The following is a 13,665-nucleotide window of genomic DNA, read 5'->3' as shown; positions in this document are numbered from 1 at the left end:
GCCACTTTTTAGCTGAGTGGAATCCGGTGTGGTCCTCTGCTGCAATAGCCCATCCAGATCGACGAGTTGTGCGTTCCGAGTTGAAGTGTTATTTTTTATACAGTCGTGGCCAAAAGTATTGAGAATGACACAAATATTAATTTTCACAAAGTTTGCTGCTTCAGTGTCTTTAGATATTTTTGTCAGATGTTACTATGCAATATTGAAGTATAATTACAAGCATTTCATAAGTGTCAAAGGCTTTTTTTGACAATTACATGAAGTTGATGTAAAGAGTCAATATTTGCAGTGTTGACCCTTCTTTTTCAAGACCTTTGCATTCCGCCCTGACATGCTGTCAATTAACTTCTGGGCCACATCCTGACTGATGGCAGCCCATTATTGCATAATCAATGCTTGGAGTTTGTCAGAATTTGTGGGTTTTTGTTTGTCCACCCACCTCTTGAGGATTAACCACAAGTTCTCAATGGGATTAAGGTCTGGGGAGTTTCCTGGCCATGGACCCAAAATATCAATGTTTTGTTCCCCGAGCCACTTAGTTATCACTTTTGCCTTATGGCAAGGTGCTCCATCATGCTGGAAAAGGCATTGTTCGTCACCAAACTGTTCCTGGATGGTTGGGAGAAGTTGCTCTCGGAGGATGTGTTGGTACCATTCTTTATTCATGGCTGTGTTCTTAGGCAAAATTGTGAGTGAGCCCACTCCCTTGGCTGAGAAGCAACCCCACACATGAATGGTCTCAGGATGCTTTACTGTTGGCATGACACAGGACTGATGGTAGCGCTCACCTTGTCTTCTCCGGACAAGCTTTTTTTCGGATGCCCCAAACAATTGGAAAGGGGAAAAATGACTTTACCCCAGTCTTCAGCAGTCCAATCCCTGTACCTTTTGCAGAATATCAGTCTATCCCTGATGTTTTTCCTGGAGAGAAGTTGCTTCTTTGCTGCCCTTCTTGACACCAGGCCATCCTCAAAGTCTTCGCCTCACTGTGCGTGCAGATGCACTCACACCTGCCTGCTGCCATTCCTGAGCAAGCCCTGTACTGGTGGTGCCCCGATCCCGCAGCTGAATCAACTTTAGGAGATGGTCCTGGCGCTTGCTGGACTTTCTTGGGCGCCCTGAAGCCTTCTTCACAACAATTGAACCGCTCTCCTTGAAGTTCTTGATGATCCGATAAATGGTTGATTTAGGTGCAATCTTACTGGCAGCAATATCTTTGCCGGTGAAGCCCTTTTTGTGCAAAGCAATGATGACGGCACATGTTTCCTTAACGGGTAAACATGGTTGACAGAGGAAGAACAATGATTCCAAACGCCACCCTCCTTTTGAATCTTCCAGTCTGTTATTCGAACTCAATCAGCATGACAGAGTGATCTCCAGCCTTGTTCTCGTCAACACTCACACCTGTGTTAACGAGAGAATCACTGACATGATGTCAGCTGGTCCTTTTGTGGCAGAGCTGAAATGCAGTGGAAATGTTTTTTGGGGATTCAGTTCATTTGCATGGCAAAGAGGGACTTTGCAATTAATTGCAATTCATCTGATCACTCTTCATAACATTCTGGAGTATATGCGAATTGCCATCATACAAACTGAGGCAGCAGACTTTGTGAAAATGAATATTTGTGTCATTCTCAAAACTTTTGGCCACGACTGTACACTGCATTCGGAAAAAGCATTCAGAACCCTTGACTTTTTCCACATTTTTTTTACGTTACAGCCTTATTCTGAAATAGATTTTTTTTAAATTCCCCCCCATCAATCTACACACAATACCCCATAATGACAAAGCAATAACAGGTTTTTAGAAATGTTTGCAAATGCATAAAAAAACAAAAAACTGAAATATCACCTTTACAAGTATTCAGACCCTTTACTCAGCACTTTGCTTAAGCACATTAGGCAGTGATTACATCCTCGAATCTTGGGGAGCATTGCTGCACAGCTATTTTCAGGTCTCTCCAGAGACGTTTTCTTTTCCTGCCTTGTGACGGACACAGAACCTGAAGGGCTGGAGCTCTAGATACCACCTGGTCACACGAGAATTCCTGTCCTTACATGGTCTGGATCCAGGTCAGGGCTCTATGGTCTGTGTGCAGGTCAAATTCCCTCCCAAGAAGATAGTAACGCAGAAACAGTGAAATGTTTACTTACAGGCTCTAACCTATAGTGCAAAAAAGGTATTAGGTGAGCAATAGATAGGTAAAGAAATAAAACAGTAAAAAAAAGACAGGCTATATACAGTAGCGAGGCTATAAAAGTAGCGAGGCTACATTCAGACACCGGTTAGTCAGGCTGATTGAGGTAGTATGTACATGTAGATATGGTTAAAGTGACTATGCATATATGATGAACAGAGAGTAGCAGTAGCGTAAAAGAGGGGGGGCACACAATGCAAATAGTCCGGGTAGCCATTTGATTACCTGTTCAGGAGTCTTATGCCGGGGTCTTTGACGATTTTTAGGGCATTCCTCTGACACTGCCTGGTGTAGAGGTTCTGGATGGCAGGCAGCTTAGCCCCAGTGATGTACTGGGCCGTACGCACTACCCTCTGTAGTGCCTTGCGGTCAGAGGCCGAGCAGTTGCCGTACCAGGCAGTGATGCAACCAGTCAGGATGCTCTCGATGTTGCAGCAATATAACCTTTTGAGGATCTCAGGACCCATGCCAAATATTTTTAGTTTTCTGCGGGGGATAGGCTTTGTCGTGCAATCTTCACGACCGTCTTGGTGTGTTTGGACCATTCTAGTTTGTTGTTGATGTGGACACCAAGGAAATTGAAGCTCTCAACCTGCTCCACTACAGCCCCGTCGATGAGAATGGGGGCGTGCTCGGTCCTCCTTTTCCTCTAGTCCACAATAATCTCCTTTGTCTTGGTTACGTTGAGGGATAGGTTGTTATTCTTGCACCACCCGGCCAGGTCTCTGACTTCCTCCCTATAGGCTGTCTCGGTGATCAGGCCTACCACTGTTGTGTCGTCTGCAAACTTAATGAAGGTGTTGGAGTTGTGATTGCCATGCAGTCATGGGTGAACAGGGAGTACAGGAGGGGACTGGGCACGCACCCCTGGGGAGCTCCAGTGTTGAGGATCAGCGTGGCAGATGTGTTGCTACCTACCCTCACCACCTGGGGGCGGCCCGTCAGGAAGTCCAGGATCCAGTTGCAGGGGGAGGTGTTTAGTCCAAGGATCCTTAGCTTAGTGATGAGCTTTGAGGGTACTATGGTGTTGAACGCTGAGCTGTAGTCAATGAATAGCATTCTCACGTAAGTGTTCATTTTGTCCAGGTGGGAAAGGGCAGTGTGGAGTGCAATAGAGATTGCATAATCTTTGGATCTGTTGGGGCGGTATGCAAATTGGAGTGGGTCGAGGGTTTCTGGGATAATGGTGTTGATGTGAGCCATTACCAACCTTTCAAAGCACTTCATGGCTACAGACGTGAGTGCTACGGGTCAGTAGTCATTTAGGCAGGTTGCCTTTGTGTTCTTGGGCACAGGGACTATGGTGGTCTGCTTGAAGCATGTTGGTATTACAGACTCAATCAGGGACATGTTGAAAATGTCAGTGAAGACACCTGCCAGTTGGTCAGCACATGCCCGGAGCACACGTCCTGGTAATCCGTCTGGCCTCGCAGTCTTGTGTATGTTGACCTGTTTAAAGGTCTTACTCACGTCGGCTACGGAGAGCATGATCACACAGTCGCCTGGAACAGCAGATGATCTCATGCATGCCTCAGTGTTGCTTGCCTCGAAGCGAGCATAGAAGTGATTTAGCTCGTCTGGTAGGCTCGTGTCGCTGGGCAGCTCGCGGCTGTGCTTCCCTTTGTAGTCTGTAATAGTTTGCATGCCCTGCCACATAAGACGAGCGTCGGAGCCGGTGTAGTATGATTCAATCTTAGCCCTGTATTGACGCTTTGTCTGTTTGATGGTTGGTCGCATGGCATATCAGGATTTCTTGCTAGTCCCGCACCTTGAAAGTGGCAGATCTACCCTTTAGCTCAGAGCGAATGTTGCCTGTAATCCATGGCTTCTGGTTGGGGTATGTACGTACAGTCACTGTGGGGACGACGTCCTCGATGCACTTATTGATAAAGCCAGTGACTGATGTGGTGTACTCAATGCCTTCGGAAGAATCCTGGAACATGTTCCAGTCTGTGATAGCAAAACAGTCCTGTATATTAGCATCTGCTTCATCTGACCACTTTTTTATAGACCGAGTCACTGGTGCTTCCTGCTTAAATTTTTGCTTGTAAGCAGGATTCAGGAGGGTAGAGTTGTGGTCGGATTTACCAAATGGAGGGCGAGGGAGAGCTTTGTACGCGTCTCTGTGTGTGGAGTACAGGTGATCTAGAATTGTTTTCCCTCTGGTTGCACATTTAACATGTTGATGGAAATTTGGTAGAACTGATTTATAAGTTTCCCTGCATTAAAGTCTCCGGCCACTATGAGCGCCGCCTCTGGGTGAGTGGTTTCCTGTTTGCTTATTTCCTTATACAGCTGACTGAGTGCGGTCTTAGTGCCAGCATCTGTCTGTGGTGGTAAATAAACAGCCACGAAAGTATAGCTGAAAACTCTAGGCAATAGTGTGGCCTGCAATTTATCACAATATACTCTACTTCAGGCGAGCAAAATCTAGAGACTTCCTTAGATTTCGTGCACCAGCTGTTGTTTACAAATATGCACAGACCGCCCCCCTCGTCTTACCGGAGTGTGCTGTTCTATCTTGCCGGTGCAGCGTGTATCCCGCTAGCTGAATATCCATGTCGTCATTTAGCACGATTCCGTGAAACATAGGATATTACAGTTTTTGATGTCCCATTGGTAGGATATTTGTGATCGTACCTCGTCTAGTTTATTGTCTAATGATTGCACATTGGCGAGTAGTATTGACAGTAACGCCAGCTTTCCCACTCGCCTTTTTCGGGTCCTGACCAGGCGTCCGGCTCTTTGTCCTCTGTACCTGCGCCGCTTCCTCAGTCATTTGAATACATCCAAATGTTTGATTATGCCCCATTTTCACCTGTTATTGCTAGAAAAGTTTGCGTTCAACACTATTAAATACGAGGAAACCGGATTGCATATCAAACACTAGGCTAGAAGCGTCATGCCCTGATCTGTTTCACTTGTTCTTGTGATTGTCTCCACCCCCTTCCAGATGTCGCTTATTTTCCCCAGTGTATTTATCCCTGTGTTTCCTGTTTTTCTGTGCCAGTTTGTCTTGCATGTTAGTCAAGTCAACCAGTGTGTTTTTCCTGTACTCCTTTTGCTATTCTCTTTCTGATCGTCCTACCTGTTTTGACCCCTGCCTGAATCTGGACTACTTTCCCACCTGCCTGCCCTGACCTTGATTCTGCCTGCCCTTCAGTACCTTTTGGTCTGGTTTTGACCCTTTTGCCTGTCCACGACCATTCTCTTGCCTTCCCCTATTGGATTCATACATATTGTAAGACAACCATCTGCCTCCTGTGTCTGCATCTGGGTCTCACCTTGTGTCATAAGTAGTTTGTTGCAAGCAAACCTGTCAATATGACAACCGAATTCAAAAATATCAGTTGCTGAATCCAGCTGGTGAAACCAGAAACAAGGGAGCAATTCTGACGTTATTGTTTTGCTGATTCACTCAGACTTGAGTTCTGGCTCTGTTCTTTCACGTTTACCTTTTTCTACTCCCACCACACCACATTGAATTATTCCACTCTTTGTAATGCAGAGGAATTCACAGCACTCCATTCAGAAGCTAAGCTTTGTCTCCCGTTCTTCCCACACTCTCCTCATCTCTATATCTCCTGTCATCTCTCCCTGCCTCCCCCATCCATCTAGACACACCTTCCCAGCGGGTGCAGTTCATCCTGGGTACCGAGGATGATGATGTGGAGCACGTCCCCCATGACCTGTTCACCGAGTTGGACGAGCTGTCTTTCAGGGACGGGAGCGCCACTGAGTGGAAGGAGACCGCCAGGTAGGTCACAGCCCAGCCCAGGTTCCAGACTCCATACTCCAGGGTCCATGTGGCTTTAGAGAGGCCATGTTATTATGCCATTCTTTGTTCATTCAGGTCTAGATTCAACAGCACTTTATTGGTGCCGTAGGTTTTCCCTGAAACGTTGATGACAAATTTTGAAGTAGTCTCCTAGAATGTGGTAAAAGATTCAGGGAAACAAACTTTTTAAAAAATAAAACTGTACTGCTGCTAGACTGTTGGGGAATGGTTACGTGTCTTGTATGTGAATGTGTGATTAATGGGTAAGATTGACAGAGCTCTACTGCCTACAGGTCTGACTGTGAGTCTATCTTAGTCATCCTCCATAGCCATGGCACCATCACCATCCCAGACATTGTCAGCCTACGCTCACGGGCTCAGACATAAATACACAGCAATTTACCGATCTTAAAAAACGAGTTAAAAGCCTAAACAACTGAATAAAAGGTTTTCCATTACCTCTCAAAAGTGAACACCTCCAGGCAAGGCAAAATGTCTGTCTTCTGCTCAAGTTGTTCTTAGACAGCGTTTGGGAAATGGAAGTATGAGTATCGAAGCCATATTGGTGTGTGTTGTGTTGTGTAGGTGGTTGAAGTTTGAGGAGGACGTGGAAGATGGAGGGGAGCGTTGGAGCAAGCCCTACGTGGCCACCCTGTCTCTACACAGCCTGTTTGAGCTGAGGAGCTGCATCCTCAACGGCACCGTCATGCTGGACATGAGGGCCACCTGTATCGAGGAGATTGCAGGTACAGAAGACGTTTGTGTGTACACATTTGCATGCTATAGGATTAGCTAGATTTGTGTGTGCACCAGAGGTAAACAATGATAAACAATGATAAAAAGTTGGTTGAATAAGGTGAAATTTAATTGATCTCTCTGTATGTGTGTGTATGCAAGCTCATTTGCAAGTGCGTGTGTGTGTGCCAATGGTGTAAACCTCCAAGTTAACAACAATACAAGGCAATACAATGCGCCCGTTTCTGTGTGTGTCCAGACATGTTGATTGACAGCATGGTGGCGTCTGGCCAGCTGAAGGAGGAGCTGCGTCAGAAGGTGCGTGAGGCCATGTTGAAGAGACACCACCACCAGAACGAGAGGAAGCTCAGCAACCGCATACCGCTGGTGCGATCAATCGCAGACATAGGCAAGAAACATTCAGACCCGTTCTTGCTTGAGAGAAACGGTGAGATCCCCTGCGCCGCGCACACTCCATTTCTTTTTCCTCATCCTCGAAGGGCGTTGAAATAATCTTTGTAATCCTTGGTAATTCCAAAAAAGGAAAGCTGACAGCATCTCGTACATATGACCACAACAATCATGTATGTGATGTTTGCCATTTAGCAGACACTTTTATTAAGTGACTGACAGTACAGTGAGCGCATACATTTTAGTATGTGTGGCCCCAGCGGGATTCCAACCCACGACACTGGCGTTGCTAGCGCCGTGGTCTTACCAATTGAGCCACACAAGACCAAATGTCAAACTAGTGATGTGAGTAGATGCTACAATGAGGACATAAGCCTCATAGAGACAACTACTACGCCCCACTGTGAAAGAGAAATCTGGGTGCGGATGGTGCGAGCATGTGTGGCTGGCCTGTCTCAGGGTTTTGCTTCCGAGAATTAACAAATGGCTTCTACTCCATGTTGGAATGGTTGGGGTAATGCTCTTCTTGCAGTTCGATAGGTTTTGTTTATTGAGCATGACCTCTGGTTGTGGTGTGTACTCAGATGATCGTGTGTGACTGTTTATGTGAATTAAATAATTAGCTCGTGCTACAGTTGCAATGCTCTCTGGTCTCTGTCCTACTGTCACATTTTATTTTATTCAATGCATTAAATGCAATGTTGCCTGGGTATAAAATATGTGTGACATGTCATATATTGCATAGCTTGCTTGCACTGTATGTATACCAAACAAGTGGACCGATATGAAATATGACTTGTTTATTTGTGGTTCTGTGTTTGTATGTGCACCTCTTCTCTTGCCTGCAAGCATCTCTCTACCCGAAATGCTCTCCCTTAGTACAATATATGTCACTGTGTGATTGGTGAGTGGACAAGCTTATTGTTCTGTGTGGACACCTCACCTCTCTCACCTTTCCCCTGCAAGAACCTCTCGATACCTCTGTCTCTCTCTAACCACTCTCCTCCCAAGCTCCCCCCACCTTCCTTCTGCCCCCAGATAATGCACCCCTAAAACCACCTCTCTGATGAAATCCTCCCTCATATGTTTCTCCTTTTACCCTCCTTATTCTTTTTCCTCCCTTTCTTCTCTCCCTCCTCTCCCTTCTTTGTTGTTGTGTCTTCCCGCAACTCCAGGGGAGGGCCTCTCCGCCTCCCGCCACTCCCTGAAGCCGGGGGCCTCCGTCTCCAACCTGTCCCAGAGGCGAGAGTCGCGGATCTCTATCCTCCTCAACCTCCTCCTGCCAAACTCCTCCTCCGCCGGGGGGCCCTCCACCGGACCTTCGCCCCTCACCACCCCCCAGAACACGCCCCCTACTCCCCGCCGCTCCCCAAACCCTCCCCGCGCTTCTGGTCCCGCCCCGGTCCGCCAGGTCATCCCGGAGGTGGTGGTGTCACCGCCTGAGGACGACGAGTCGCCACCCACCGCCATTACGAAGGATGAGGAGGCGTATTCCGCTCAGCAACCGTCGCTGCACACTAGAGGGCTCCAGCAGCTGCCCTTAGAAGGCAAATATCTGTGTAGCCTGCCAGTGTGAGTCACGGCTTGAACAGAGAACACTAGCACCAGCATGCTGGCTGTGCCCTCCTTCTCTACCCTACCATAAATCTATTATCAACCACCAGCAATGTTCACTTTTTATACCCCTCTATTGACTCAACAAGACCTCACACAGCTCTCTCTCTCTCCACCTCACTCGGTTTTTCTCTACCTCATTCCATTCTTGCATACCTCTGTTTCTCTATCAAAACATCTTTATGCACTCTCCGTTTCTCTCATATCTCGCTCCATTCCTAGACTATTTATTGTTCACTTTCCTTTCTCTCTATCTCCACCTTTCTTCATCCAGCCCTTATACACTACCCTCACCTTGCTTGGCTTGGTCCCTCCACTTCTCTTTGCTCAGTGTGTGTGCATGGCTCTTTTCGAGAATGGTAATTGTGTTTTATCATTTACCATACCATAGTTCTGCAGTGTCCGACATTGACGATGGCCCGCTGTCCCGGGGCCAGTAACTTCTCTGTGCATTTTGTCATTCCAGTTTGACCTTTACCTGCTGGTACCGTAGAATCTCTTGGGAAGGAATGGGATGCGTGGGATAGAGAGCAGCAGTAGTTCTGGTGTTTGTTTTTTCGTAGCTGGTTATTTTGGACAGGTGTAAGCATCTTTCGAATTTCGGGAATGGGAGGGGATCTTCGGCCCCATAACTTGCAAAGAGAGAGGGTTCTGCTCCTCGTTCTGGTTCCGCTCCTCGTTCTAGCATCTCTTCATCTCTTCTCTCAACACGTATGGACCCAGAATCGAGCAGCTTACTACATGAAACTTTAATTTGGGGTTAACCAAGATTATCTGCTCTGTCGCTGTCTTGAAAACCATTTGAAGACTACACGTGGAAAAGTCATGCTATTTTTATATTTGAGCAATATGATTGGCCATTCATTCAACCACGCTCCTCGCGTGTCAACTTCTCGAGCAGTACATACTGTAAGCTGATGCGTTCACACGTGAGCTGTCCAGAATAAAAAGAAGCTCTCACCAATCCATTTCCTTTATGAAAATGTATTTATAAAAGTAAACCTTCAATAGTGAACATATAGTACTAGCAATATGCTGGCTAGTGTTGATTAAAAGACACCTGGCATTCATCTTGGCTAGCCTACTTTAGCCAGATTAATATCTTCTCTTTTGAAAGGCAGTTGTCGTAATGGGGAAGCGTCCTATTCTTAGATCTTCTCAAAATAACATACTTTAGAAACAAAAGTAAATGCAATTAATACAATGCAATTCTAAATAAGGATATTGCTAGATTCTATTCCATAGCTTTTTAATACATCCCATAATAACCAAATGTAGCCTATTACTAGCTAAACATAGAGAGAACGCATGCCAACCTATAGGCCCTGTATGACCCCAATGTATTTTAACTACACCATGTTCGGGCCAGTAGAAATTATGTTTGGACCAGTGAGAAAAAAAGTTAACCTTTCACTCTGGTTCTGTGATGATTTCTTTGTCCACTTTTTCATTGCAAACCTTTTTTTATTCATTCAGTCCTAAAATGAAAACCTGAAGGCGTTTAATCGACTGCAAGTTTTCCAGCCCTTGAGGCCTGTTTAGTCTAGTCAGTGTAAGGGATGAGTCGACAGGTCTCGTATTCTGGGTTATTTTTCCAGTTGCTGTCACTTCTCTCCATGACTGTCCCATTGTGAATACACTGTACAACCAGGACAGACTTAAACAACTTCAAATATCTTGTATTTTTCCAGAGCAGCATCGTTTGGCGTCTTCTCCATAATTCCTGAGTATAAACACACACGTCTCGGACGTTATCCCCATAAAGAGTCGAGCAAGGGACTCCTACAGTACGTGTGCAAACAGCATGCTAAATATAAAACCATAGAGAGGGGTTGGGGTGGGAGGGCTTTAACGTTGGCACGTAACTCTCTCAGTCCCAATGACATCCACAGTGACTTTTTGTTCTTCCCGGACCTGGATAGTATTTAGCCCCTGTATTTATAGCAGTGTGTGTAGAAGAGAGCCGAACCTGGAAGGTTGGGTCATGAGAACTAGAGACTTCTAGTTTGGAGGGAAACATGATTTAAGGTGGGCAACTGGTCGTCTTATTATAGGTACTAGTGTGGTTCTGTAATCTTCCATTACTTCTGTCTAGGAGACAACGTTTGCCAAGAAACTATACACTGTACTTGACCACGTTGTGAGTATCGCTCGAGTGAAGTTTGAATCCCATGTTTGACGACAGTTGCCAAGATACCAAGTACTAGACACTTACTTCACCTCGTTCTGAGTCTCGTTCATTTGAGTTTGAATCCCATGCTTGCGTAGACAGGAAGTGTAGGATGATTTGTAGGAACTATTAGGCTAAACCTTATAACACCCAAACCAGCTATCTCACCGACAAAATTGCTTGGTAAACCACCTCTCCCTAATGGCAGGCTATAGAGAGTTATTGTAGATTCAATAAAGCGTCAAATGCCTTCATTGCATCCCACACATGATGAATGCAGCTGCTCATTCCCGATCAGGCCCTGGGGTCACTTTAGGCTATTCTTCACCGTTAATGTCCGCTAACAACATAATTGACCCTGAGAGTTATAACTGCAATCGACACTATCTTATTTTCCACCATAATTTGCAAATAAATTCATTAAAAATCCTACAATGTGATTTTCAGGATTTTTTTTTCTCATTTTGTCTGTCATAGTTGAAGTGAAATGATGAAAATTACAGGCCTCTCTCATCTTTTTAAGTGGGAGAACTTGCACAATTGGTGGCTAACTAAATACTTTTTTGCCCCACTGTATATACAGTAGACCTGCTCACCTTTTGACTGCCGGATTCTTTAGTGAGAACTGTCTAATGCCACAGCAGCACTCATGTCAGGGTACCACACTTAACATGTAGTGCCAGCTCTTGGTATGCAGATGAAGACAAATGATCAGAGTCAGTAGTGTTTGTCCTCAGTGTGCCCCTGGTTTTGGAATGATTTGATTAGTCAAACTCGTTTACTGTACATATAGAGCATGGCCGGAGGTCCAGCATGGAGCGAGCATTCCGGGTTTAAGCTTCCGGATGCAATCTCCACTAATCCCTGTCACTCCCAGGGGCTTTGTAGGGAATGTGAGCAATAGCTCTTCTGTTCGTCCCAACATGGCTGCCTCATTGCCCGCACGGCCGAGTTAGAATAGGTCACAGGTCAAGGATGACCACAAGGAGGAAAATGTCACCCATTCATATTAATTTGAACATTCCTCTACGTTCTAGGTGACTGAGACCGAGGGAGTGGAGTGTGTGGTGTCGCTATGTTACAGTTCATTCATTTCTGTGGTTCTTTCCTCAATGCACGTCTCCCTCGCTGAAGTGCTGGCGTTTCCTGTGTACGGCTCACCTCACATGGCTATAGGGCGCATTGAAGTTTAGGTGCAATTTCTTGAACCCATATCACTGCAGGCCATAATGAAGTTTCATTATGTTGTCAATTAATTAAGGTCTTTTGAGATCGTATAAATTGAACTCTGTATCAAATACTATTTAGCAGTATTCATTGGTAGTCTGGGCCTATACAAGAGAACCTATAGAAAATAATTGTAATTAATTGATCAGAGTATGGCTACATCATTTTTGTATAGATTAAGGCTTCTCAAATTTTAGATATGAGAACCGGTATTGTGTTTTGATGCTTTGCAAATTGTCTGCATATGAGTGATATATGAAAAACACAATATTAGCAAAAGTAGGCATTCTAATCTCAGTATCCACGAGAATGCATTGAGCAGCAGGTGCCTCGGTGCTCCAGAGCTGACATTGCTAACACTCTTCTGCCACTCCCCTGTCTGTTTGTCGTTTCAGGGCCACTGATATCCACGCACTCTGTCCCCAGTAACCTGGATAGCAGCAGCAAGGCTGGAGACAGGAGGCCCTCCAAAGCTGGGGTCAGTAAAGATAAGAGCAGTGTGGACTTCAGCAAGGTAACCTCTGCTCCTGGGTAAAGAAACAGATGGCAGTTCTGCTTCTAGCTCCTAAGAAACTTTGCAACAAGCATTTCGCTACATCACAAGTGTTTCGCTACACCCGCAAAAACAACTGCTAAATATGTGTATGCGACCAATAAAATTTGATTTGATCATCAGCCACATTCATCCAGAGGACCAAGACAACCATCATCAATCCACAGCCCTTACTCTCTGGGCATAATAAACATCACCTGCCTTGTAGAACCAAGAACCAGTCTCAAAGTTAACTGTACGGTGTTTTAATTCAATAACTGGGTTTGGTTCAGTGAGCTCTCCCTCATTATATCACCTTACGACTCTTTCATCCATGTAATAAGTAGGCTGGCGGCCATGAGGAGTCATCAGCTTCAAAACAGCTTTCATGTGTATGCCAAGAAGCAACCTCTTACTGGGGGAGTCTAATCAAGAGAGGGAGACATAGTGTGTGTGTTTTTGAAAAGAGAGAGATGCAGATATGACCCATCTCAGTGGGCAAGGTTTCCCAGCTCTCTTAAATAGTTCAAGCAAACGACCTTGTGACGAAAGGAACTCCATTGCTCTGTACTGCCCTTATATTCTCCCTCTACGCCAGTGGTTCCCAAACTTTTGGGTGCGCCCCCTAGGGGAACTCAGTGCGGTGTTCAACTTAGTCTTGAAATTTGGAAATTGGGTAGTGCATCATCAGTATTCCTCTTGCCATGTCAGTCATTGCATACCTCAGAGGGCTTTTTATAATTTGTCAGAAATGTCCAGATCAACTAGCCCATGTCAGCTAACTTTTTTTTTAGCTTCTTTTTTTTAGCCCATGTTCGAGTCACTCAAATATCACATGAATACACATTAAACATGGCAAAATGTATAGAATTGCAAAAAATAGCTTTAAAACGGCTAAATCTTCTCTGCACCCCATGAGAAAATGTGTTGAATTGCAGGAAATAAGATTTAAACCTACAAAATGTTATCTCCACCAGCAAGAGGGTTGTGAACAGTGCTT

The 13,665-nt window shown here is 45.3% G+C and overlaps 1 protein-coding gene across 7 annotated transcripts in view; it reads left to right on the top strand.

Annotated features, from left to right (window-relative positions):
• LOC129819544 (sodium bicarbonate cotransporter 3-like) overlaps positions 1 to 13,665 on the top strand; it is a 68,700-nt gene that overhangs the window by 23,875 nt on the left and 31,160 nt on the right. For 4 of the 7 annotated variants that reach the window (XM_055875891.1, XM_055875888.1, XM_055875890.1 and 1 more), the window contains exons 4-8: positions 5,817 to 5,955; positions 6,562 to 6,722; positions 6,971 to 7,159; positions 8,298 to 8,669; positions 12,529 to 12,647. In XM_055875891.1, the coding sequence (XP_055731866.1) occupies positions 5,817 to 5,955; positions 6,562 to 6,722; positions 6,971 to 7,159; positions 8,298 to 8,669; positions 12,529 to 12,647 (980 nt within the window). The remainder of the gene's footprint in view (positions 1 to 5,816; positions 5,956 to 6,561; positions 6,723 to 6,970; positions 7,160 to 8,297; positions 8,670 to 12,528; positions 12,648 to 13,665) is intronic. The other 3 variants (XM_055875889.1, XM_055875893.1, XM_055875894.1) reach the window with 2 other exon arrangements.

The sequence above is a fragment of the Salvelinus fontinalis genome, chromosome 22, assembly GCF_029448725.1.
Source record: "Salvelinus fontinalis isolate EN_2023a chromosome 22, ASM2944872v1, whole genome shotgun sequence".
Taxonomy (NCBI): domain Eukaryota; kingdom Metazoa; phylum Chordata; class Actinopteri; order Salmoniformes; family Salmonidae; genus Salvelinus; species Salvelinus fontinalis.
This window is presented reverse-complemented; position numbering and strand designations above follow the sequence as displayed.